The sequence below is a fragment of the Tursiops truncatus genome, chromosome 13 (genome assembly GCF_011762595.2).
Source record: "Tursiops truncatus isolate mTurTru1 chromosome 13, mTurTru1.mat.Y, whole genome shotgun sequence".
Classification (NCBI taxonomy): domain Eukaryota; kingdom Metazoa; phylum Chordata; class Mammalia; order Artiodactyla; family Delphinidae; genus Tursiops; species Tursiops truncatus.
In genome coordinates, this window is record NC_047046.1 from 37,065,236 (window position 1) to 37,087,866 (window position 22,631).

Genomic DNA, 22,631 nt, shown 5'->3' on the forward strand with positions numbered 1-22,631 from the left:
GCAGCTGTGAATCAAGATTAAAAATGTCTCTCTGGGTCTATAGAATTTTAGAATTTGTAGAGTACAGTAGTCTCATGGAAGGCCTTAAGATAGCATCTTAATAACTTGAAAACTTCAGCAACCCAAATCTCCAACTTTTTTTTTTTAATTTTATTTATTTATTTATGGCTGTGTTGGGTCTTCATTTCTGTGCGAGGGCTTTCTCTAGTTACGGCAAGTGGGGGCCACTCTTCATCGCAGTGCACGGGCCTCTCACTATCGTGGCCTCTCTTGTTGCGGAGCAGAGGCTTCAGACGCGCAGCCTCAGTAGTTGTGGCGCACGGGCTTAGTTGCTCCGCGGCATGTGGGATATTCCCAGACCAGGGCTCAAACCCGTGACCCCTGCATTGGCAGGCAGACTCTCAACCACAGCGCCACCAGGGAAGCCCCTCCAACTTTTAAAAATAGATTCTGGAGACCAGGAAAAGAGCTATGCTTAATAAGCTTTTTTTGTTGTTGTTGGCAATGTTTTTAAATTTTTCTGTTGTTAATTTGTCTATATAATTTGCATTGGTCTTTTTTTCCCCCAATAGGTGGTGTTACTGTATTTGTGGCCTTATATGATTATGAAGCTAGAACTACAGAAGACCTTTCATTTAAGAAGGGTGAAAGATTTCAAATAATTAACAATACGTAAGTGTTATGAACATTTTATGGGGGAGAGATACCAATGACAGCCTACTTTACACTGAAACCACTGAGCTGGATGATGATTCAGAGACGAGAGTAGTGGGGCGTGGGTCTCTGCCCACTGGATTGGATGATACATTTGGTTTCTTTAGACATACGGCATAATACTACTGCTGGAGCCAGAAGTTATGATTTCTGCAAATGGTGTTGCTGTGGTTCTGCCATAAACAGTAGAGATTTAAGAGTGAGGATTGAGGGAGTATATGTAAGTAAGTACCTTACTTAAAAAAAACCTTTATAAAGATATTTCTATGATCCCATTTATCTAAGTACTAGATGATTTAAAGATCTTAATCTCTTTCTCTTAAAAAAACAAACTAAAAAGGCTAAGGAACTCCTGCAGTCCCAAACTGACCATGTTACGTTGCTGTTTCCTTATGTGACTCTCAGACTTGTTGTCATTTAGTGGGCCACCATAGAAAATTCAGTGCTTGTTACAGAAAATAGATCCCATAATTTCATTAGCAGGCACAGTGACCACTTTGTAACTTCTCAGAATAGACACTTATGGTTTCTTTGCATCCAGTCATGTTTCCTTCCATCTTTGTTCCCACTTGCTACCAGTTATTTTTTGAGAACATGAAATGTGATTCTGTCTCTCGGCTTTAAAATCCTTCAATAGCTACTGGCTGCTGTCAAGATAAAACAGCAATAAGAGCAGGCGTCATTCATTGAGCTTTTTCCCCTTCCTCACTCCACTGCCCAGCCAGAGTGAATTACTTATTTATGATTCTGAATACACTGGGGGTTCTCCCCTTCTCTGTGCTTTCACACATGCGATTCCTTTTTTCTGGAATGTAACTTCTTGTCCCTCCACTTTTCTTCCTTCATCTGGCCAACGCTGTGCATCCGTCAAAGTGTATGTTCCTGTGTCCTTTCTCAAGGAAGCCTTTCTTGATATGCTTTCTACCTTTCCTGCCTGGCCCAGTCCCCACCTCCTGCTGGATTTGGTGGTGTCTCTCTTACATGTTTACATAGCAACCTGTGCAAACCTCAATTATAGCAGTCATCACAGTTTTGAATTAAAATTTATCACTTGCCTATCATCCTTTTAGACCAGTGGTTCTCAGCATGGGGGCAGAATCAGCCAGGGGACATTTGACCATGTCTGGAGACATTTTTGGTTGTTACATCCATGGTGCTACAACTGGCATCTAGTGGATGGAGGCTAGGGATGCTGCTCAGCATCCTGCGGTGCACAGGACAGCCCCCCCACCACAAAGCATTGTCCAGCCCAAAGTGTCAGTCGTGCGGAGGTTGAGAAATCCTGCTCTAGATGGAGTTACTTGAGGATAAGGACTTTTTACCTGTTTCTAGCACACTCTGTTGTAAGGTCTGTTACTTAAAAGATATTCAGTGAATGTTTGAATGAATCAGTGAATGATTATCAGGATCAAAGTTTTCAGTTTGTATATCTGAACGTACTTAATATATACTAGGAAGCTACAAGCCAAGTATATGAGTTTGTAAACATTTGAATTACAAAAGGATTTTCCATTTCATTTTTAAAAGATCAGATTCACCTCAAGAATTTATGAAATTTCAATGTAGACAAAATATTTTCAATACTTATTTCTGGTAAAGCAAAACATGCATTTAATCTATAGCAGCAGAACCCATATGTCTTCCTCATTGCAGATTGATAATATACTCTCCTTTCACATTAATTTTGGAAAAGTCAAGGCTTATCTATTACAAACTACATGTAGTTCTCATGTTCTGAATTGACTTTAGTCTTATTTGGATGTTCATGGATAACATTCTTGTAAATATACTTTATTACAGGAATTAAATCTTTTTATTATTGCTCATTGCTAATATTTTGGTTACAGTAGTTCTAGGGCATCTGAATTTTTTCTCCTAATATGATAGAAAGAAACATTGTAATTTTATGCATTGTTAAAAAGAAAATCATTGGGACTTCCCTGGTGGCACAGTGGTTAAGAATCCGCCTGCCAGTGCAGGGGACACGGGTTTGATCCCTGGTCTGGGAAGATCCCACATGCCGCAGAGCAGCTAAGCCCGTGAGTCACTACTGAGTCAACTACTGAGCCTGCGTTCTAGAGCCTGCAAGTCACAACTCCTGAGCTCACGAGCCACAACTGCTGAGGCCCGTTCACCGCAACAAGAGAGGCCACCGCAACGAGAAGCACGCATACCACAACGAAGAGTAGCCCCTGCTCGCCGCAGCTACCGCTTACCACAACTAGAGAACGCCCTCGCGCAGCAACGAAGACCCAATGCAGCCAAAAAAAAGAAAAAAAGAATAAAAAAATTTTTTTTAAAAAAGAAAATCATTTAGCAATAAAAAAAGAATGAGCAACTGATAAATGCTGAAAAAATTATGCTGAGTGAAGGAAGCCAGTCAAAAAGACCAGGTGTTGTATTGTTCCATTTATATGCAATGCCCCACAATGGGCATATCCATAGAAATAGAAAGCAGATTAGTGGTTGGAAATGGTGGGGGAGGGGTGGGATGGGAAGTAACTCTTTTTTTTTTGGTGGTACGAGGGCCTCTCACTGTTGTGGCCTCTCCCGTTGCGGAGCACAGGCTCCAGATGCGCACGCTCATTGGCCATGGCTCACGGGCCCAGCTGCTCCATGGCATGTGGGATCTTCCCGGACCAGGCCACAAACCCGTGTCCCCTGCAACAGCAGGCAGACTCTCAACCACTGCGCCACCAGGGAAGCCCAGGAAGTAACTCTTAATGGGTACAGGGTTTCTTTTGGGGGTGATGAAAATGTTCTAAAATTGATAGTGGTAACGGCTGCAAAACTCTTAAAAAATCTTAAATGGGGGAATTTTATGGTATACAAATTATATCTCAGTAAAGCTTTTAAATGAGAAAACATTTCATCGAAACTGAGTAATCTGAAAGATTTACTTCCCAAATTGTTTTATTCAGCATAGTTTATTGTCTTAGGTTGAAAGGTTAGGTTACGTAAAAAAGAGATTTTATAACTAAAATTAAAGTGGTTTTTTTTTTTGTTTTTTAGGGTTTTTGTTTTGTTTTTTGGTTTGAAGCAGAAACAATGCAATTGTGATTTTGCTTGGCCTTATTCCCTTAATTCATGTAACCTATTTTTTTTTTTTTTTTTTGGCTGCGTTGGATCTTTGTTGCTGCACGCGGGTTTTCTCTAGTTGCAGCGAGCAGGGGCTACCCTTCGTGGTGGTGTGCGGGCTTCACATTGTGGTGGCTTCTCTTGTTGCCGGGCACAGGCTCTAGGCGCTCAGGCTTCAGTAGTTGCAGCACACGGGCTCAGGAGTTGTGGCTCACGGTTCTAGAGCGCAGGCTCAGTAGTCGTGGTGCAGGGGCTTAGTTGCTCCATGACATGTGGGACCTTCCTGGACCAGGGATTAAACCCATGTCCCCTGGGTTGGCAGGCAGATTCTTAACCACTGCGCCACCAGTGATGTCCTCTAACCTATTTTTTAAATATTATTCTTGGAGTTTAATTCTTGATCAAATGAATGCATAAATAAAAATGGAAGTAATACTTCTTGTCTGTTTCAGATACAAGATGGCACTGCAATAGATCGTGTCCTGAGCTGTGGTCTACCTTGTGGTAATTGTTGTTTTATGTGTTGCAGGGAAGGAGACTGGTGGGAAGCAAGATCAATTGCTACAGGAAAGAATGGCTATATCCCTAGCAATTATGTAGCCCCTGCAGATTCCATTCAGGCAGAAGAGTATGGCACTGCTTCATATTTTATTAATTATTTTGATTTTTAAAATGTCTTAATGCACATTCTACTTAGCCACAACTTTACACACGTGCAATTACATACCAGTCTTAATACAGCTAATGTATCGTATTAATAGGAGATGTTACTTGAAAATTAATAATTAATGCCATAGTATTTGCTTACAGTAGGATCATAAATGAATCTGCATTTATAATACTGTATTATGCCTAGTCCCTAGCCTTTATTTTTTCACTTTAAAATAATTGCATTAACCCTTTTTATATTCTGCAGACTCTTTCACGCCAAAAATTTATCCTCCATTGATGTTATTGTATCAGTGTTAACTTCTTGACTTAGGTGCTTGCTCCATGGCTAAGGAGAGAGAGTATCTTTGTCTTTTAGGATGTACACACTGAAGCATTTAGAGGTAACGATTCAGCATGTTTGCAACTATCAATTCAGTTCAGAAGGAAATACACACACCCACACAAACACACATACACAGGGAAAAAGAGAATATGACAAAGCAAAATGTTAACAGGAAACCTGGGTGGAGTGTGTATGGGAGTTCTAAGTACCATTCTTACAACTTTCAAAAAGTTAAAGTTCACCTTCAGTGACATATTACAGGCATACTTGGAGATATTGTGGATTTGGTTCTAGACAGCCATAATAAAGCAAGTATTGCAGTAAAGTGAGTTGGTTTCCCAGTGCATAAAAGTTATGGTTACACTACACTGTGGTATATTAAGTGTGCAACAGTCTATGTCTAAAAAAACTATGTACATACCTTAATTAAAAATACTTTATTGCTAAAAAATGCTAACCATTGTCTGAGCTTTCAGCAAGCCATAATTGTTTTGCTGTAGAGGGTCCTGCCTCCATGTTGGTGGCTGCTGATCGGAGCGGTGGCTGCTGATGGCTGGAGTGGCTGTGGCAGTTTCTTAAAATAAATCAAAAACAGTTTGCCATGTTGATCGACTCTTCCTTTCACTCAGAGAAAGGAACACTTAGACCATTGTAGGGTTATTACTTGGCCTAATTTCAACATTGTGTATCTCAGGGAGTTGGGAGGCCTGAGGAGAGGGAGTTGGGGAAACAGCCAGTTGGTGGAGCAGTCAGATCACACACAACATTTAGCAGTTAAGTTTGCTGTCTTATGTGGAAGAAAATGTTTGAAATACTGCGAGACTTAGCAAAATGTGACACAGAGACGCGAAGTTAGCAAATGCTATTGGAAAAATGACTCTGATAGACTTGCTTGACCAGGTTGCCACAAACCTACAATTTTTTAAAAGACGCAATAAAGCAAAACACAATAAAATGAGGTATGCCTGTACTTTTATGACAAAGCAGGTTTATCTGGGATCCATAAATAATACATCATCTTCATATCATAGCACTTGACCCAGCATCTTGCACATAGTAGGTGCTCTATCAATATTTGTTTGCTTTTTTATTAGTGATGTGTAATTTGTCTCCATAACTCTCTGTTCTGCTTTGGGACGTGTTACTTTCCATTTTGTCCTTTGGTCTTTCTTCTCCATTATTCTGTGGCTCCTCCTCAGCAAAAATTGCATTTTTATTCACAAAACCGTATTAAATGAACCCACAGTAATTTAGAGTCTCTAATAATTTGGACATGGTTTACTTGCATCTTACTGAATACAAATGATCACACTGTTGCCAGAGAACCACTTTTACTCTTCCTACTATAATCTTAATATTTTCATCTGTCATTGACTAAAAGACTGTCATTGTTGCCTTTCCTTCTATATTTACGGTTCCTGTGACTGCCAGGTGGAGTTTAAGAGACTTGTTGAGTAGTTAATACATGAAAATACTATGACAATATATTCTGATAGTAATACTTGTAATATTTAAGAAAGATCTTTCATTCTGTTTTACTGTATTTTAAAGCTGTGTTCTGTTCTTTGTCATCCTCCCTATCCCACTCCATTCTTACTAATATCTATGTATAATTTTTCTGATGCTTATTACACCCTTCTAACTCAGAACACTACTCATTTTTTTTTCCAGATGGTATTTTGGCAAAATGGGGAGAAAAGATGCTGAAAGATTACTTCTGAATCCTGGGAATCAACGAGGTATTTTCTTAGTAAGAGAGAGTGAAACTACTAAAGGTATGAATATTGTTAATATAAGTATAAAAATTTTCTTGGGCAGTATTTTAAGAAAGGTATAGTAGAAGTGTTCATTTTCTCTTCTAGGTGCTTATTCCCTCTCTATTCGTGATTGGGATGAGGTAAGGGGTGACAATGTGAAACACTACAAAATTAGGAAACTTGACAATGGTGGATACTATATCACAACCAGAGCACAATTTGATACTCTGCAGAAATTGGTAAAACACTATACAGGTACGTGAATATTTCAAGGGTGAAAATTATTTCCTCATGTTCAATTTTATGAGGACAGCATCCATGTCTTCATGTCTCTTAAGGTCTAACATGCTACTTTATACACAGTATGTGCCCAATGTATTTTAGTTTTAAAATGAGGAACAGATAATACTATTGAGTTGGGTTCATTTTTCTTTTTTGGCTGCATTGGGTCTTCGTTGCTGCACGTGGGCTTTCTCTAGTTGCGGAGAGCGGGGGCTACTCTTCATTGCAGTGCACAGGTTCCTCATTGCAGGGGCTTCTCTTGTTGTGGACCAAGGGCTCTAGGCGTGCAGGCTTCAGTAGTTGTGGCATGCAGTCTCAGTAGTTGTGGCGCACGGGCTCTAGAGCACAGGCTCAGTAGTTGTGGCGCACAGGCTTAGTTGCTCCGCGGCATGTGGGATCTTCCCAGACCAGGGATCGAACCTGTGTCCCCTGCATTGGCAGGCAGATTCTTAACCACTGCACCACCAGGGAAGTTCCTCACTTGTGGTTTTTAGAAATAACAATTAATGGTAACATTCTCTTTGGGAAGAAATGAAGCACAGTGGTCAAAAGCAGAACTTTGGAGGCAGTCAGATCTAGGGTTTGAAACCCATCTCTATCATGTATTTACTGGGTCACCTTGTGAAAGTTGCTTAAGTTTTCTAAGTCTCTTTTATTTATATGAGATATTTGTAAAGGGCTGAATTAGCACAATAGCTGGGACATAATGGGACATAATAAATAATAACTTTTAAAATGTATTTAATAAAATGTTTGACTTCTTGTATGTTTTGCTTCTTTTATGCAACTCCCTTTTTGTGTTTGTGCTTTTGTAATAAAACTGATAGAACATTGTTTTTATTTCCTATAATTTAAACTTTTAAAAACACTGGTACAATTATATGTACCTTAATTTTTGTAAGTTATTCATTTTACAGTGTAGTTTATTCATTTATCTAGAACATGCTGATGGTTTATGCCATAAGTTAACAACTGTGTGTCCAACTGTGAAACCCCAGACTCAAGGTCTAGCAAAAGATGCTTGGGAAATCCCTCGAGAATCTTTGCGACTGGAGGTTAAACTAGGACAAGGATGTTTTGGTGAAGTATGGATGGGTAAGGAGCCTGAACTTTTGTTTTTTGTCATTGTTTAGACATAGATGAAAATGCCCCAATTTATGATAAGATATGTTGAAATATTTGAGGTTACTGCTGCTCATTGAAGTTTGTTGTAAATCTCTTAAAATATAGGTTAAAATAGTGAAATATGGGTTGTTTCTCTAGGAACATGGAATGGAACCACAAAAGTTGCAATCAAAACACTAAAACCAGGTACAATGATGCCAGAAGCTTTTCTTCAAGAGGCTCAGATAATGAAAAAGTTAAGACATGATAAACTTGTTCCACTATATGCTGTTGTTTCTGAAGAGCCAATTTACATTGTCACTGAATTTATGTCAAAAGGTATGTGTATGTTAGTATTTCATGGGGTATTCATGTTGTTAATAAATTTTAAGTCTTCATCTGTTTTTATGCATCCAGATTTTTACTGTATTTTCTAACTTAAGATTTTTTATGTAGACATGTGAAAAGAGAAAACCTGACATTTTGTTTAATGGAAATTAGCTCCAGTTATTCCAAATGATAGTACGGAGTTTAAAAAGGAAATAAGGCCCTGAATTTATTTTGAAAGTAAATAGTCCTTCATTCCATTTGACTAAAGTCAGTGGAATAGCTGGGAAGGTGAAAAAGAAAAGAAGTATTCACACTAGTTGATTTAAAATAATGCAATCAGAAAGCTATTTATATTTTTAGTACTAAAGCAAAGAAATCAGGTAAAGTTAAGAAAATTAACTTTATCTAGTTTTAATATAATCTCACTCAGAAATCCTAGAAACTGCTTTTTGCCACTACTGTCAACTGAAATTTCTCCATTTCTCCAAACACCAGACCCCAAGGTGTGGGATCTTCAGTAACAGGGTTGGTTAGGGCCAGGGAAAGAAGGGAAGGCTGTCGCTCTTCTCTCTTTCCCTTTGCTGATGATGCATTAGAAGAGGAACTAGTAAGTCACCAAATATGCTTGCTGACAGGCCTGCTTTTTATCCTCTTGAATTTTATCTCCTTTTTTTAGTCTTAATGAGTCATTAGTCAGAGCCACTGATGGAGTCATCCCTCACCATTTGTCCATCTTGATCAGTGATGTAGTTCCATCTAGTGGTGACAGGACCAACTACAAGCTACACATTGACCATAAGAAAATATTTCCCCCCAAAAGAAACAGAAAAACCAAAAGTTAAGAATTGACACAGCCTGCTAATTGAGAGCCAAAACATTACCTAAAGCTCCCAAAGCACATGGCACTTTTGGCAAAGAATCTCTACTTCAAACAACTGCCAAATATCCCATGTCAGAGTACATTAGATGAACTAGAAGGGAGAAAAGGGGCAAGGAGAAAGTTTAAATCAGGATATTGATAGCATAAGAATATAGTGGAGATAAAGCTAATGGTCCGTTTAGCTTTGTATATTGATTTCAAGAAGTATTTAATTGGGGAATATGGTAGAAGTCTATGTTGTCAGATTGCTGGGTTAGGATTATTTCTAGATGGGAGGTTTAGTATACAAGATCACAAATGCCCCTTCTAGTTTTTTAATTTTTTTTTAAATATAATTTCCATTTTATTGTCTTTCCAGAGGACACTATTTCTTTAGTCTTTAAGGACTTAGCGTCTTACATGGGCTTTGGCGGAGGTCATGGGGCAGCACCCGCAGGTCTAAATCGGGGTGGAGGTGTTCGGTCTTTCTGGGCTTCCCGAGAACGATTCCTGACTACCTTGCTGTGAATGGCACAACTCACCCAGTAATGCAGTTTCACATACAGCTTGGGAAGCACACAGGCGTTGAAAACACTCGCTTCGGAAATGTCCCTGACAGCTGCAGCCTCTACGATGTTCCGAATGATGAGCTTCTTAAATGGCCTTGTCCTTGGGCACACATCGGGCACAGTTGGTGCAGCGAATAGGCTGCACGTGGCCGCGGCCCTTTTTGGGGTGACCATTATTCCTTCTTTTCTTGGTCATCTTGGAAGCAGGGAGGCGAGAGAGGCCCTTCTGGTTTTAAACTCTGTAATTCCCCATCTTGCTATTCAGGCACTTAGAACTTGGCCCTCCATAATCTATCCAGACTCATTGCTTCGTGTGTTCTCTTTATAATCAGAATGCTCTAGAAATTGTTAACAATTAAAATGTATTGAATGCTTCTAATATATAAACAGTGTGCCAGTATTATAAGGTATCAAAGAAATAAAGCCATCTAACCAACTTACATTGAATTAAGAGAGAAAAGACCTAACCCGATAAGTTAATTTTCAGTATAAAAGTAAATAACAGCTCGCTATCAACAAACAAGTTCAAAGCATAATGGATTTCTAGGTGTTTTGACACATTCAGTAAGTAACATAGAAATTGAGGAAGAGATAACATAGGTTGGAATAAAATGAGAAATATCAGTAGAAAAGACAAGTCTTGAAATACCCTTTAAGATTATGAAGGACATGAATAAGTAAAGTGAAGGGTACCAGTATTTTTCTGCAGAGCTATGAGGAAATGGGGAACAAAACCATGGGTAGTGGAAAGTATAGAAGGTAACTGGTTGGAAATAAGGCCAGAGAGGTATATGAGACCGACTTAAGGACTGCTCTGAATTGGTTTCATAATTACTTATCAAATACATGCTCTCTCTGCCATGAATGAGCTTCAGAGGGTCAGTGAACTTCCTCTGAAGTTCTCTGTCAATCTTTGCACAGTTATGTATGTTTTTCTAGAAAGAGAGTCCATAGACTCTCATTCATCAGATTCTCAAAATAACCCATGACCAAAAAAAGGTTAAGGACCCACTGATATGATCCAAAATGTTCTGATAAATGGATATAAGAAACTTTTAAGGGAGGGGGGATTTGTTGTAATTAAAGATCAGAAAAAAAGAATTGTCAAAATAACACACATTCCAGTCCTGGATTTCTGTGCTCTGCAGCCTTTGCACTGTTTTAGCAATTATCATTACACTGAATGATGTTCTACATAGTGGATTGATCATGGCTCCTTATCTAGATTCTAAATCCTGAAACAAAGAACTGTAGCTTTTGCTTCTTTCTGTATATTCAACATTGTCATGCAGTGTATTTATATAACATCAGTCTGTCTTGCAGGCTAAGAAAAAGAAGTGTTCTTTCCTCTGTTTAAGGACAGTTAAATCCTTCCTTTCGTTTAAAAAGAAAACCCTCTCTTGGTCCCAACATCTGCTTTTCACTGACTTCTCTTTACCTTTTGCTTCCCTTCACAGCCAAGATTCTTTTTTTTTTTTTTAATTTATTTATTTATTTTGGGCTGCATTGGGTCTTCATTGCTGTGCATGGGCTTTCTCTAGTTGCGGCAAGTGAGGGCTACTCTTTGTTGCGGTGTGTGGGCTTCTCACTGCAGTGGCTTCTCTTGTTGCGGAGCACAGGCTCTAGGCACATGGCCTCCAGTAGTTATGGCTCGCGGGCTCTAGAGCAGGCTCAGTAGTTGTGGCGCACGGGCTTAGTTGCTCTGTGGCATGTGGGATCTTCCGGGATCAGGGCTTGAACCCCTGTCCCCCTGCGTTGGCAGGTGGATTCTTAACCACTGCACCACCAGGGAAGCCCCAGGATTCTTTAAAGAAGACAGTATTACATCTTTACTTCCTAACTAGCCATTTTACTCTTTTTAAATTACAGAATATTTCAAACATACAAAGAATACCATAACACCCATGTCCCTACCATCCAAATTTAACTAATGTTTACATTTTGCCATATTTGCTTCAGATCTTTCTACTAAGGAAACAACACATTAAAGATCTAACTTAATCCTTGTTTTTACCCCTCCTTGAGCCCATTCCCTTCAGAGGTAACCTCAGTTTTGAAGTTGTTGCTTTTCCCATCTCTGTTTTTCCTGTTGATATACTTTTACTAATATATAGTTAACCTATTAACAGTATTTGTATATTTTTAAATTACATAAATTTAACCAGCTTTATTTTCATTCAGCATCACGTGCTTGAGAGTTATTCATGTGGATAAGGGAAGATCTCATTTGTGTACTTTTAACTATTGAATGAAATTCTGTATGAGTGTTCCATTGTTTATTCATTCCTTTCCCAATGAACATTTAGGTTGCTTTTAGTTTGCACCATCACAGACAGTGCTGCAGTGAATATTCTTGTACTTGCCATTTTTGGAAAGGGGAAAGAGACTCTGGAACATTGGGTGCGGCAGCAGTAGCATCACCTGGACACTTGTTAGAAACACAGACTTTGGCAATGAGGCCCCGCAGTCTTCACTTTCCCACCCCCTTATGTAATAATAGTCCATTGTGGACTGTTAATTCCATTTATTAAGTGCCTCTGGAAATGTTCCTCTTCTCACTCTTTCCTAGACTATTGCAGGAACTTTTAAACTTATTCCTTTTATGCAGTTTTAGTACAATATCATTCATCAAATTGGAGTGATTGCTTTTTCAACATAAATCTGATCATATTGCTTCTCTATAAAACTTCATATAAAAAAGATAAAGTCCATTTATGCATTGCCTTCTGTGTTCTGACTCCTGCAGCCTCTTTCTCATCAGTTCCCATCTTTGTGCCCATGTTCTTGCATAGGAAGGACCGTTTTCAGTTCCTTGAACTTACTGTGCCGTTTCATGAATTACTGCCTTTGTACTTGTTATTCTGTCTTCCTGGAATTCTCTATCTGACCCCATTCTTCTTCAAGATGCATCTCCTCTGTGAAGCCTTTCCTGATTTTTCCATAGAATTAACCAGATCCATCGTGTCTCCACTGTAGTTTTTACAGTAACTTTTATAACACCTACTGGACAATATCTATTTGTGTGCATATAGTTTCTAGATCTATATACTATACTTTCATATAGTATTTTAAGAGCTTATTTATCTTTGTATCTTCTATGCCTTTTACAGTGCCTCACATGTAGTAGACCCTCAGTAAATATTTGAAAGGGCAGATAAATGGAGAAACACAGTAACATGTCCTCCCTGCCATAGACGGACCAGAGGAAGAGAGAGATTCCCTGACTTTGAATCTCTATAAATGAAGATACTAAGTCATGACTATGTCTTGCTTCATAGTCCTGTCAACACGGAAAGGGCTTTCTTTGCCTTGCCTTGTTTTTTGTTTTATTTTACTTTTATTTTGAAGTACTTTTAAACTTACAGAACAGTTGCAAAAATAATACAAAGAATTCCCATGTATGTTTCAGCCAGATTCGGCCAGTGCTATATATATGTATGAATAAATGTGAGGGTTTTTTCCCGAACCATTTGAGAGTACGTTGCAGACGTTATGCTTGCTTTACCTCTAAATACTTGAGTTTGTCTTCTGAAGACAAGAACATTGTCTTACATAACCACAGTACAATGATCAAATTCAAGAAATGTAACATGGTTACAATTTTGTTGCCTAAAATACAGTTCATATTCAGATTTCACCGATTGTCCCAGTGACGATTATAGCAGTCCCCCCCACCCCGCCCACCGATCTGGTATCCAGTCCGTGGTCATGCATTGCTTTTAGTCATCCATCTCTTTAGTCTCCTTTAATCTGGAGCAGTCCTCAGCTTTTCTTGTCTTTCATAACGTTATTTTTTTAAGAGAACAAAGTTGCTTCATAAAATGTGCCTTAATTTGGGTTTGTCGGATATTTTCTCTTGATTAAATTCAGGTACATGGTAAGTTTTTAACCTGTAATAGAATAGCAATTAGACGTTTTCTTTCCAACCTTTATCTCTGCTGTAATGCATAGTACTTTGCTGTTGCATGGTATCTTCTGCTAAAATTGAGAGAAGTTGGTTGTACTAACACTTCATATCAACTCATTTATTTAGCCACCTAGCTTTAGTTTCAAGTACCCCAAGATGTCCTCAAGTTGTCTGAGCTCTTGTTACAGATTGACTTAAAAATATAAGTATCTAATACTACTTTTTGACTAAAAATTGGGCTGATTTTGATCAAAGCAAACAAGGAAAGAATGTCTGTAATCTGGTGAGATGATTGCATTTTCCCTTTTTTTTTCATGTTATCAGAAGTTTTAAAAAATTCAGTTTAGGGCCCTCTTCTAGAATCTTAAAGATAATTATTCAGAAATTCCAAAGCTGCAAAAAATATTGAAGAATAAAAAGCTGAAGTTTTGTATTGTGATATGATTTGTTTGGAGGTAGGGGAATGTTTGTTGCAATTCTGATTTAAGATTTGCTTATTTTTTATGAATGTCTTGCTGTCTGTTACAGGGAGCTTATTAGATTTCCTGAAGGAGGGAGATGGAAAGTACTTGAAGCTCCCACAACTGGTTGACATGGCTGCTCAGGTACTTGTGTGTTTATACATGTGTCCATTTGAATTGCAAGTGTACATTAAAAATGTAAACTAATCTTAGTAGATACTATTGTTCAAATAGTGAAATCATGGAATTTTATAGCTGGGAGGAACATTACAGATAATCCAGTCTGAACTCGTATGTTACAGATACTGTAGTATCTTGAGGACCCAGGTATCTAAAAGTCATATAACTTATTAGTATTAGAATCAGGTAAGTAACTCCCAGTACAGTGCTTTCCTGTATCATATGGCCTTTCAGAAACATATGCATCCACAAGTATAAAATCTATATGTATTTATATTTCAGTAGATAAATTTTAAGTCGATGAATGATCGCTATTCCAAAGAAAATATTAGAAATCTAAAGTGTGTGCTGCAAAAGGCCCTGAACAAAGCTGGGAGTGGGATGCCGTAGATAGGCAGATATTAAGCAACATAGAATCATACTGATCCTACCAGGATAGAAGGTTGGAAAGTAATATACCTAAAATAATTAATAATATTGGTCTTTAAATAAATAAATAAAGATAAAGTATATGCTGAATTTCTTATTTAATATAGTCCAAAACAAGAATTAAGATGGCAGTATACAGTTAAAGATGGGATAGTTTTACTATTCTGGATCTGAAAACTATTAAAAGTTATATTCAGGTGTGTGGTAGGTATTCAAGGGGCCTTTTATTGGCTTTGGTTGACACATTGGGTCTAAGACTCTTCTCTCAGTGAGTGTCCAGATGTCTATGGGATCTAACAATTTAGAGAAACTTTATACCAAGAAACCGTACCTGTGAGACTTTAGCATATGTCAAGCCTCGTCCACACACCTGAGCTCAAGGCTCTGAGCCCCTCTATACTAGGGGCCAGCAAACTGTTTCTGGAAAGGGCCAGGTAAATGCTTCAGGCTTTCTGGGCCTTTCTCCTACTCCCCTATCCCCTCTCCTTCTCTCCTTCCCTCTCTCTCCCTCCATATCCTCCTCTCCCTCCCCCCACTCCATTAAAAGGTTTTCTGTTCTTATTATTATCTGCTAGACTATGCCCCATTACCATCATCTCTTTTGAAGATATATGATTCTTCAGCGATCTGGCTTAACATTAACCAGAATTGTCCTCTCTCTCCTTCCCTTTGTATCATATGTTTTTTTTCTTCCCAAGATTGCTGATGGTATGGCATATATTGAAAGAATGAACTATATTCATCGAGATCTTCGGGCTGCTAACATTCTTGTAGGAGAAAACCTTGTGTGCAAAATAGCAGATTTTGGCTTAGCAAGGTTAATTGAAGACAATGAGTATACAGCTAGACAAGGTAAAATGGCTTTTTAATAAATGCTTGTAACCTCATTTTCGATGGATTTTTCTTACCATTCTTTTGAATATACAGGGTTTTACAGAATAAGAAGAACAGCTCTCGGTCTGCTCAGAAGAGTCATAGAAACATTAGCAACTGTACTCCAATAAAAAAGAAAGGAAAAGAAAAAAAAAGTCATAAAAACATTGATTTTTATTCATAAAATTATACACAGTGCATAGTACTGTGGCTTTCTGATAGTTATTTCCCCCAAGGAAGAATCTAACTGTGGGTGTTCTTTGCATTATAAATATAGCAAGCAGTATTCTCTTCACACTGCCTTTGGCATGCCAACAAATAAGAAACATTTTAAAATAACTTTTGTAACGAACTTCAGAACCATCCAGTTTTTACTACACTAAGGACTAGGAGTTAATGTATTAAGAAATAGCATACAATTTTATAAAGGCTTTGGAAACCAGTTCCGTGCCAGATTTACAATAATTCTTTATTATATATAAAATTGTAGTAAATAAAAACACTTATAAGATTGACACTGTAAACAGGGAGGGGAGCTTACAGAAATTACAACAGGTCACTTCTTTTATTTGGTGTCTATCTCTCTGAGCTCTCATTCAGTATACATTTAAAGGACAAAATATATGCATACAGAAAGAGTATGGTTTTTGGTTTTTTTTAAAGTCAAGGTTGTGTCTTTCCTCCCTCTTTATTTTTTTTATTTTTTTAATTTTTTTTAACATCTTTATTGGAGTATAATTGCTTTACAATGGTGTGTTAGTTTCTGCTTTACAACAAAATGAATCAGTTATATATATACATATGTTCAAGAGTATGGGTTTTTGAGTTCCAGTTCCATCTCCTGTTAGCCCAGAGATTTCACCCAAGTTACCTAACCTTTTTGACTGGGCCTCAGTCTCCTCACTTATAAATATTAGATGGTAATACTTACTTTTCAAGATTGTTGTGAAACTTAATGCATTAATAGATGTAGAGTGCCTGACATTACCTAACATAGTGGATGCTCAGTCCACTATGAAAAGAAAGAGTGTAACTTTGACAGGCAGAGAGTAAGTAAGGTCGAGTGCAGATCAGCACATAGGTTGTTCATCCTGATGAAACCTTCAGGCCTCCACACCTATAAAAAAGATACCTTGGCATTCATCATCTCCTACTGTCTAGTTCCAGCTTGTCTTTAACAGACATTTGAGTCCTTCCACGTGCTGGACATCAGGGCACAGCTGTAAGAGGCATGATTTCTGCTGTCAGGGAGCTCACTGACTAATGTCTGTCTGCAACTGAATTATAAACAGACTATTTCAATACAAACTAGTAAGACCAACGTAAAGGTTAGCAAAGATTTATTTAGTAGATATACCAAAAAAACCTTTTCTCAGCTATCCACTATTACCATCATTTCATAAAAGAAAGAGCATTTTAACACTACACAAGCAGGAAGAATGTAATCTCAGAATAAAGAATATACCTATAAATTAGTGATTTTAGCTTTATGAATTGATGTGTGATCTTTTTTCTCTTTTTTTCATTGGACTGTATCTTTTTGTCACTGACCATATTGGTACTCAAACCACTGTTTGAGTACCACTGATTCAGGGAACTGTTCCCTAAATCACAGTTCTCAACCAGGGGTGGTGGTACTGCTCGCCGAGGGACATTTGGCAACCTCTTGAGACATTTTTATTTTTATTTTATTACTTATTTTTTTGGCTGCACCACGCACCATGAGGGGTCTTAGTTCTCCGATCAGGGATCGAACCTGTGCCCCCTGCAGTGGAAGTGCAGAGTCTTAACCACTAGACCGCCAGAGAAGTCCCTTTAGACATTTTTAGTTGTTACAACTGGGAGGTTGCTACTGGCGTCTACTGGGGGCGGCCCAGCATACCACTAAACACCCTGCAAAGTACAAGCTAGCCCCGACCAAGCAGAGAATTATCCAGCCCCAAATGCCAGTAGTCCACAGGTTGAGAAACCCTGTCTTCAACACAGTGCTTTCTTTTCAATCTCCATACGTTTGTGCTGTTCCCTCCAGCTGAAATATCTTCCTATTGTTCTTTAATCTTTACCTGCAAAAATTCTAAGCATTCTTTAAGACTAAACTTAGCCTCCACTTTTTAAATGAAACCTTTTGTGATTGTGCTAATGAAAATTGATCTTCTGTTTGAACATCTAAAGAACTGTTTTACAACATTATATACATATATAAGGAACTTCAAGTATTTAAGACACCTATAATCTCATTTTCACTATAAGTGTATAAACGTCACAAAGGCTATGTTTTTGTGTCTCCTATAACAATTAGCATAATGTCTTGTGCATAAAAAGTAAGTATACACTAAATGTTTGACTAAATATTTTTTAGTCTTTTAGGCTTTTAAAAATGATAGTACAATAAAATTTTCCAGAGAGATATCATAAAATATTTAGAAAGGAGATTGTGGTTGAAAACCAGTAGACGTTAGAACCGATAGAATAGGTTCTTGGCAACCAACAGAACTACTAGGAGCTAGACTGACTTAAAAGTTATAGATCCTATAACCCATGTACTTGGTTGCTTCTTACTAGAGTTTTTACCTCTCTTTTCTTTTTTTAAAAAAATTATTTATTTATTTATTTTTGGCTGCGTTGGGTCTTTGTTGCTGTGCGCGGGCTACTCATTGCAGTGGCTTCTCTTGTCGCGGAGCACGGGCTCTAGGCGCATGGGCTTCAGTAGTTGTGGCCTGCGGGCTCTAGAGCACAGGCTCAGTAGTTGTGGTGCACGGGCTTAGTTGCTCCATGGCATGTGGGATCTTCCTGGACCAGGGCTTGAACTCGTGTCCCCTGCATTGGCAGGCGGATTCTTAACCACTGCGCCACCAGGGACGCCCCCACCTCTATTTTCTTGAATAATTTTCTATCCCCATCAGCCATTCTGTCATTGAATATCTTATCAGGAAGAAATGTGATTTTTATTAATGCAAATTTTAAATAGTATTAAAGAAAATTTTCCCATGTATCTTGTACTTTTGAAGAATTTGACACTGATGACATGTACAGTAGGGATAGTGACAAAAAATTAACCTTGCTTATGTCATATTTACACAAATAGAGAAAAGCAAGTTACTGAAGCAAGCTTGTCAATACTGTTTTAGGTGCAAAATTTCCAATCAAATGGACAGCTCCTGAGGCTGCACTATATGGTCGATTTACAATAAAGTCTGATGTATGGTCATTTGGAATTCTGCAGACGGAACTGGTAACAAAGGGCAGAGTGCCATATCCAGGTAAGTTTGCATTTCATGTAACTGGAGTTTATTATGAGCAAAAGTGTAAGGGGTTGGGGGAGACGTTTATTTTTCTCTCTCTGTCTCATTTTTTTTTTTTTGTCATTGGATGGGGAGCAGTCTATGAGAGCCACAGTCCTTGAGATAGGGTAAGGTGTGCTCAGTTTTCTCCCTTTGGGGCATTTTCTAAAAGGGCCTTTTCGCTCTGCTGTTCTCTTAGGAGATGAGCATAAATATATCCTAGTCCTCTCCTTCCCCAGGTAATTGAGGGTATGCTTACCCTGTGATAACACAGGGTGCACTGCTGATGGGGTTGGTGGGGATTACAGAGGAATACAAGAAAGGAACTGTGTAATAACTTGAGGTAAGTCAAACAGGTGACAGTTGATAAGGAAACTGTTTCAAGGAAGTGACTTGATATAAAATAACATAATTAGTATATTTGGCAAAACCAGGACTAGCACTCTTTCTTCTGAATTCCTGTTTGAAAGTTCTTGGCCACTGTTCCTCATTAGCCTAAGTTTGGTCATTATTAACTGTTAGTATCAGAAAGTATCAGTACCTCAGAGTAGCACTCTGAATTCTCATTGAAGGCATTAGTATTAAAAGCCAGATTTTAGGTGGAATGAAAAAAGATATGTTGAAACAGATTAGCATTTTCTAAGCTCTTGTTGATGTACTTTGACATTTAAAATTCACTTTCTTTGTTGAAAGAATCGCTTCTCTAAATAAACTCACTCAAATATACCTCCAATTAGTTAGTGGTTAGGGGATTTGTTCTTTTTGCTAGTGGAGTTTGGCGTCACTGTTTTTTGGTGTTTGAATCTTGCGTGATAGGTATGGTAAACCGCGAGGTGCTGGAACAGGTGGAACGAGGGTACAGGATGCCGTGCCCGCAGGGCTGTCCAGAGTCCCTACATGAATTGATGAATCTTTGTTGGAAGAAGGACCCTGATGAAAGACCAACGTTTGAATATATCCAGTCCTTCTTGGAAGACTACTTCACTGCTACAGAGCCACAGTACCAGCCAGGAGAAAATTTATAATCCGAGAAGCCAATTTTATATGCACAAATCTGCCAAAATGTAAAGAACTTGTGTAGACTTCCTCACGTACAGGAATCAAAAGAAGAAAATCTTCACCCTGCATGTTTTTGATGGTAAACTGGAATTACAGATGTGGTTGCACAAAACCACTTTTTTTTTTCCTAAGTGTTAAACTCTAAAGTACCAATGATGAATTTTTCAGCTTATTTCAGGGTCCAAAGAAAGTATAGTTAAGATATTGATGACTGTGTGAGTGATAGCATGACAATGAAGAGCAACAAGGCTACTGTTTATGAATCACTACCTTTCTTTTATTCCCCAAACTCATAATTAAGAGAAGTTTATCAATCAGTATAGACAAAACTTGGGAGATTAAAAAGTTATACTATAATAAAATCTAGAATTACAGAACTTCACGGGACCAAACAATTCCATTCCAATTTTTTAAAATTTCTTGCATTTATTATTATTAAAAGTTTTTTCTAAGTTGAACAGTTAATATGCAACCTTAATATATGCCTTTGTTTGCATGGAAGTGGGCCAGGTCTCTAGAAGCAAAAAGGAATATAAACAGCATCTAAAACTTGATTAAATGTTAGACAACAGCAGTGGAATTTGAAAGTATAATGCACTATGTTAATACTCAGTATACTCATGGAACTGGAAAGTAGAAGAAATTTTTCACTTTAATCATTTCTGAATAGCTCAGTTTAAAATAATGAAGGTAACTAGAATATGGGTTAATCTTTTATAAGGTTGCACTGATTTTTTTTAAAGGCAATATATAATTGAAATCATATTATCCAACCCAAGGGGAAATCTTTTAATCTTTAGATAGCATGAAAAAAAATAAACCCAGCATTTAAATAGTCCTTTTTGAAAAACAGACTGGTACTGTGAGATTGCTAATATGTACTTATGATGATGGGTGCCACAAATATAAAATATCACTAGATCAGGGACTTGAATGCACTTTTGCTCTTATTGAATATAGACTAACAGAGAGGAAAATGTATTTAAAGAAATATGAGAAAAGAAAATGTGAAAGTTTTACAGATAGAGAGATGGAATGTAATGTTTAATGTTGACGTTACAGAGTGACAAAATGGCTTTGCTGGCACTCAAAGCTCCTCACTTATTTTCTGAGATTTTAAGAGTTATAAGGTATGACTATAAAACTAATCTTTCTTAACATAAATACTAAATGAGTGCTATAAGCCTCAAAATAGCTAAGTTAAGGCTTCCCACTAATTCCAGTGATACAGCTTTTATGCAAAACATTTTTAGAACTCCAGGTTTCAAATCCATGTTTGAATCTACATTCACTTTTTAAATATGCTTAATGATGATCATTTTTTCCCTTCGAGAATTTAGTTGATTTGAGGAGGAAAACATATTCGGAATAATAGCAGTGGTGAAAAGAGGGGGACAGATTTTGCCTATTTAAAGTACAGAAGTGAAACGTACAGAATAATACTGATTTTCATGACTAACTCAAAAAGAAAATTCCAAAATACGAATTTGAATAGCAGCATCACTGGTTTAAGTGTCTAGCAAAGGGACTGAATCTGACAAATGAAAGTCTGGTATTTACGTTTTAAAATACTCTCTTTTATAGTCACACTTTAAATAAAGCAACACATCAGGTCCCAGTATTTTAGGAATGTTATTACTGACCACCATCACATACCTGATTTGATCGTTAAATTTAAAATTCTGTGCTGTGGTCTCTCTGTTGAGATTCAAACCATTTTAAAATGTGACAGATGAACTTCATGCAGGTTGGCAACAGTTCTGGTACTAAAAATTGTGGTGGCTTCTTATGTTTACGTAACCTGCTTAGTATTGAATCCCTCTTCCAAGAGGGTTTTCCCAAGAATTCTGCTGTCATCACTTACCTTTAACGTCTACAACCTGTGACATCAGAGTTTTAAAGGGCTTTGTGTGAACTATGATATTAAAATTTTTCTAAGCATTTTAAAAAGGATAAAATTATATGTTTATGTACTAATTCTCTTCAGAAAAATAGGCCAGAAAAAGTTGATGGTATTCATTAGGTTTTAACTGAATGGAGCAGTTCTTTATAATATCGATTGTATAGTTAGGAAATAAAACACTAACTTAATGTGTATTCAGTTTAAATGGTTATGTATTTTTAAATTGCTGAGAAAAATAAACAACTTTGTACATTTGAAGATTTTTTCCAACAGCTTTTCTTCTTCAACCTCTTAATGTGTTTTTCTTACCAAAAGAGGAAGTTGGCAAAAACAGCCTTCTAGCACACTTTTTTAAATGAATAATGGTAGCCTAAAACTTAATATTTTTATAAAGTGTTATTATATTGTTTTGTGGATAATTGAAATAAAAATTTTCATTGAATGCACCGATTTATCTTTTTAGCCACTACTAATACTTTCTCATCAGTTTTTTAAGAATTGGTATTTAAAGCAAAGTATATTCTGTTTCTTCTTCCATTGGGGAAAAAAAGTGTTGAGTTATGACTCTTGAGCAGAGTTAAATCAATTCTTTATGAAATTCAGAACATTATTGAACTCATTCTGTGTGGTTAATTTTCCATGTCAGGTGAGTGAGTTACATTATTTTTACAGGTTTTTTTTTTTTTTTAATTATATCAGCAACTACAGTTTTAATGTATTATACAGAGAAACCTAAGTGATTTAAGTGAAGCTATTCACAGAAGAATCTGTGTGAAGGGTATAAAATAGAATAACTACTTTTGATCATAAAGGATTCAGTTTTCTAAAAATGAAAAATATGTGAGCCTTAT

The 22,631-nt window shown here is 37.4% G+C and overlaps 1 protein-coding gene and 1 pseudogene across 4 annotated transcripts in view; one reads left to right on the plus strand and one right to left on the minus strand.

The window, feature by feature from the left end:
- YES1 (YES proto-oncogene 1, Src family tyrosine kinase) overlaps positions 1–22,222 on the plus strand; it is a 75,978-nt gene extending 53,756 nt beyond the window's left edge. For all 4 annotated transcript variants that reach the window (XM_073790566.1, XM_019930562.3, XM_019930561.3 and 1 more), the window contains 10 exons: positions 573–672; positions 4,322–4,420; positions 6,458–6,561; positions 6,649–6,798; positions 7,765–7,920; positions 8,089–8,268; positions 14,123–14,199; positions 15,363–15,516; positions 18,666–18,797; positions 19,635–22,222. In XM_073790566.1, coding sequence (XP_073646667.1) covers positions 573–672; positions 4,322–4,420; positions 6,458–6,561; positions 6,649–6,798; positions 7,765–7,920; positions 8,089–8,268; positions 14,123–14,199; positions 15,363–15,516; positions 18,666–18,797; positions 19,635–19,843 — 1,361 coding nt within the window. In that variant the 3' untranslated portion in view covers positions 19,844–22,222. The remainder of the gene's footprint in view (positions 1–572; positions 673–4,321; positions 4,421–6,457; positions 6,562–6,648; positions 6,799–7,764; positions 7,921–8,088; positions 8,269–14,122; positions 14,200–15,362; positions 15,517–18,665; positions 18,798–19,634) is intronic.
- LOC117307687 (small ribosomal subunit protein eS26 pseudogene) lies at positions 9,535–9,883 on the minus strand (annotated as a pseudogene).
- Positions 22,223–22,631: the final 409 nt, after the last annotated feature.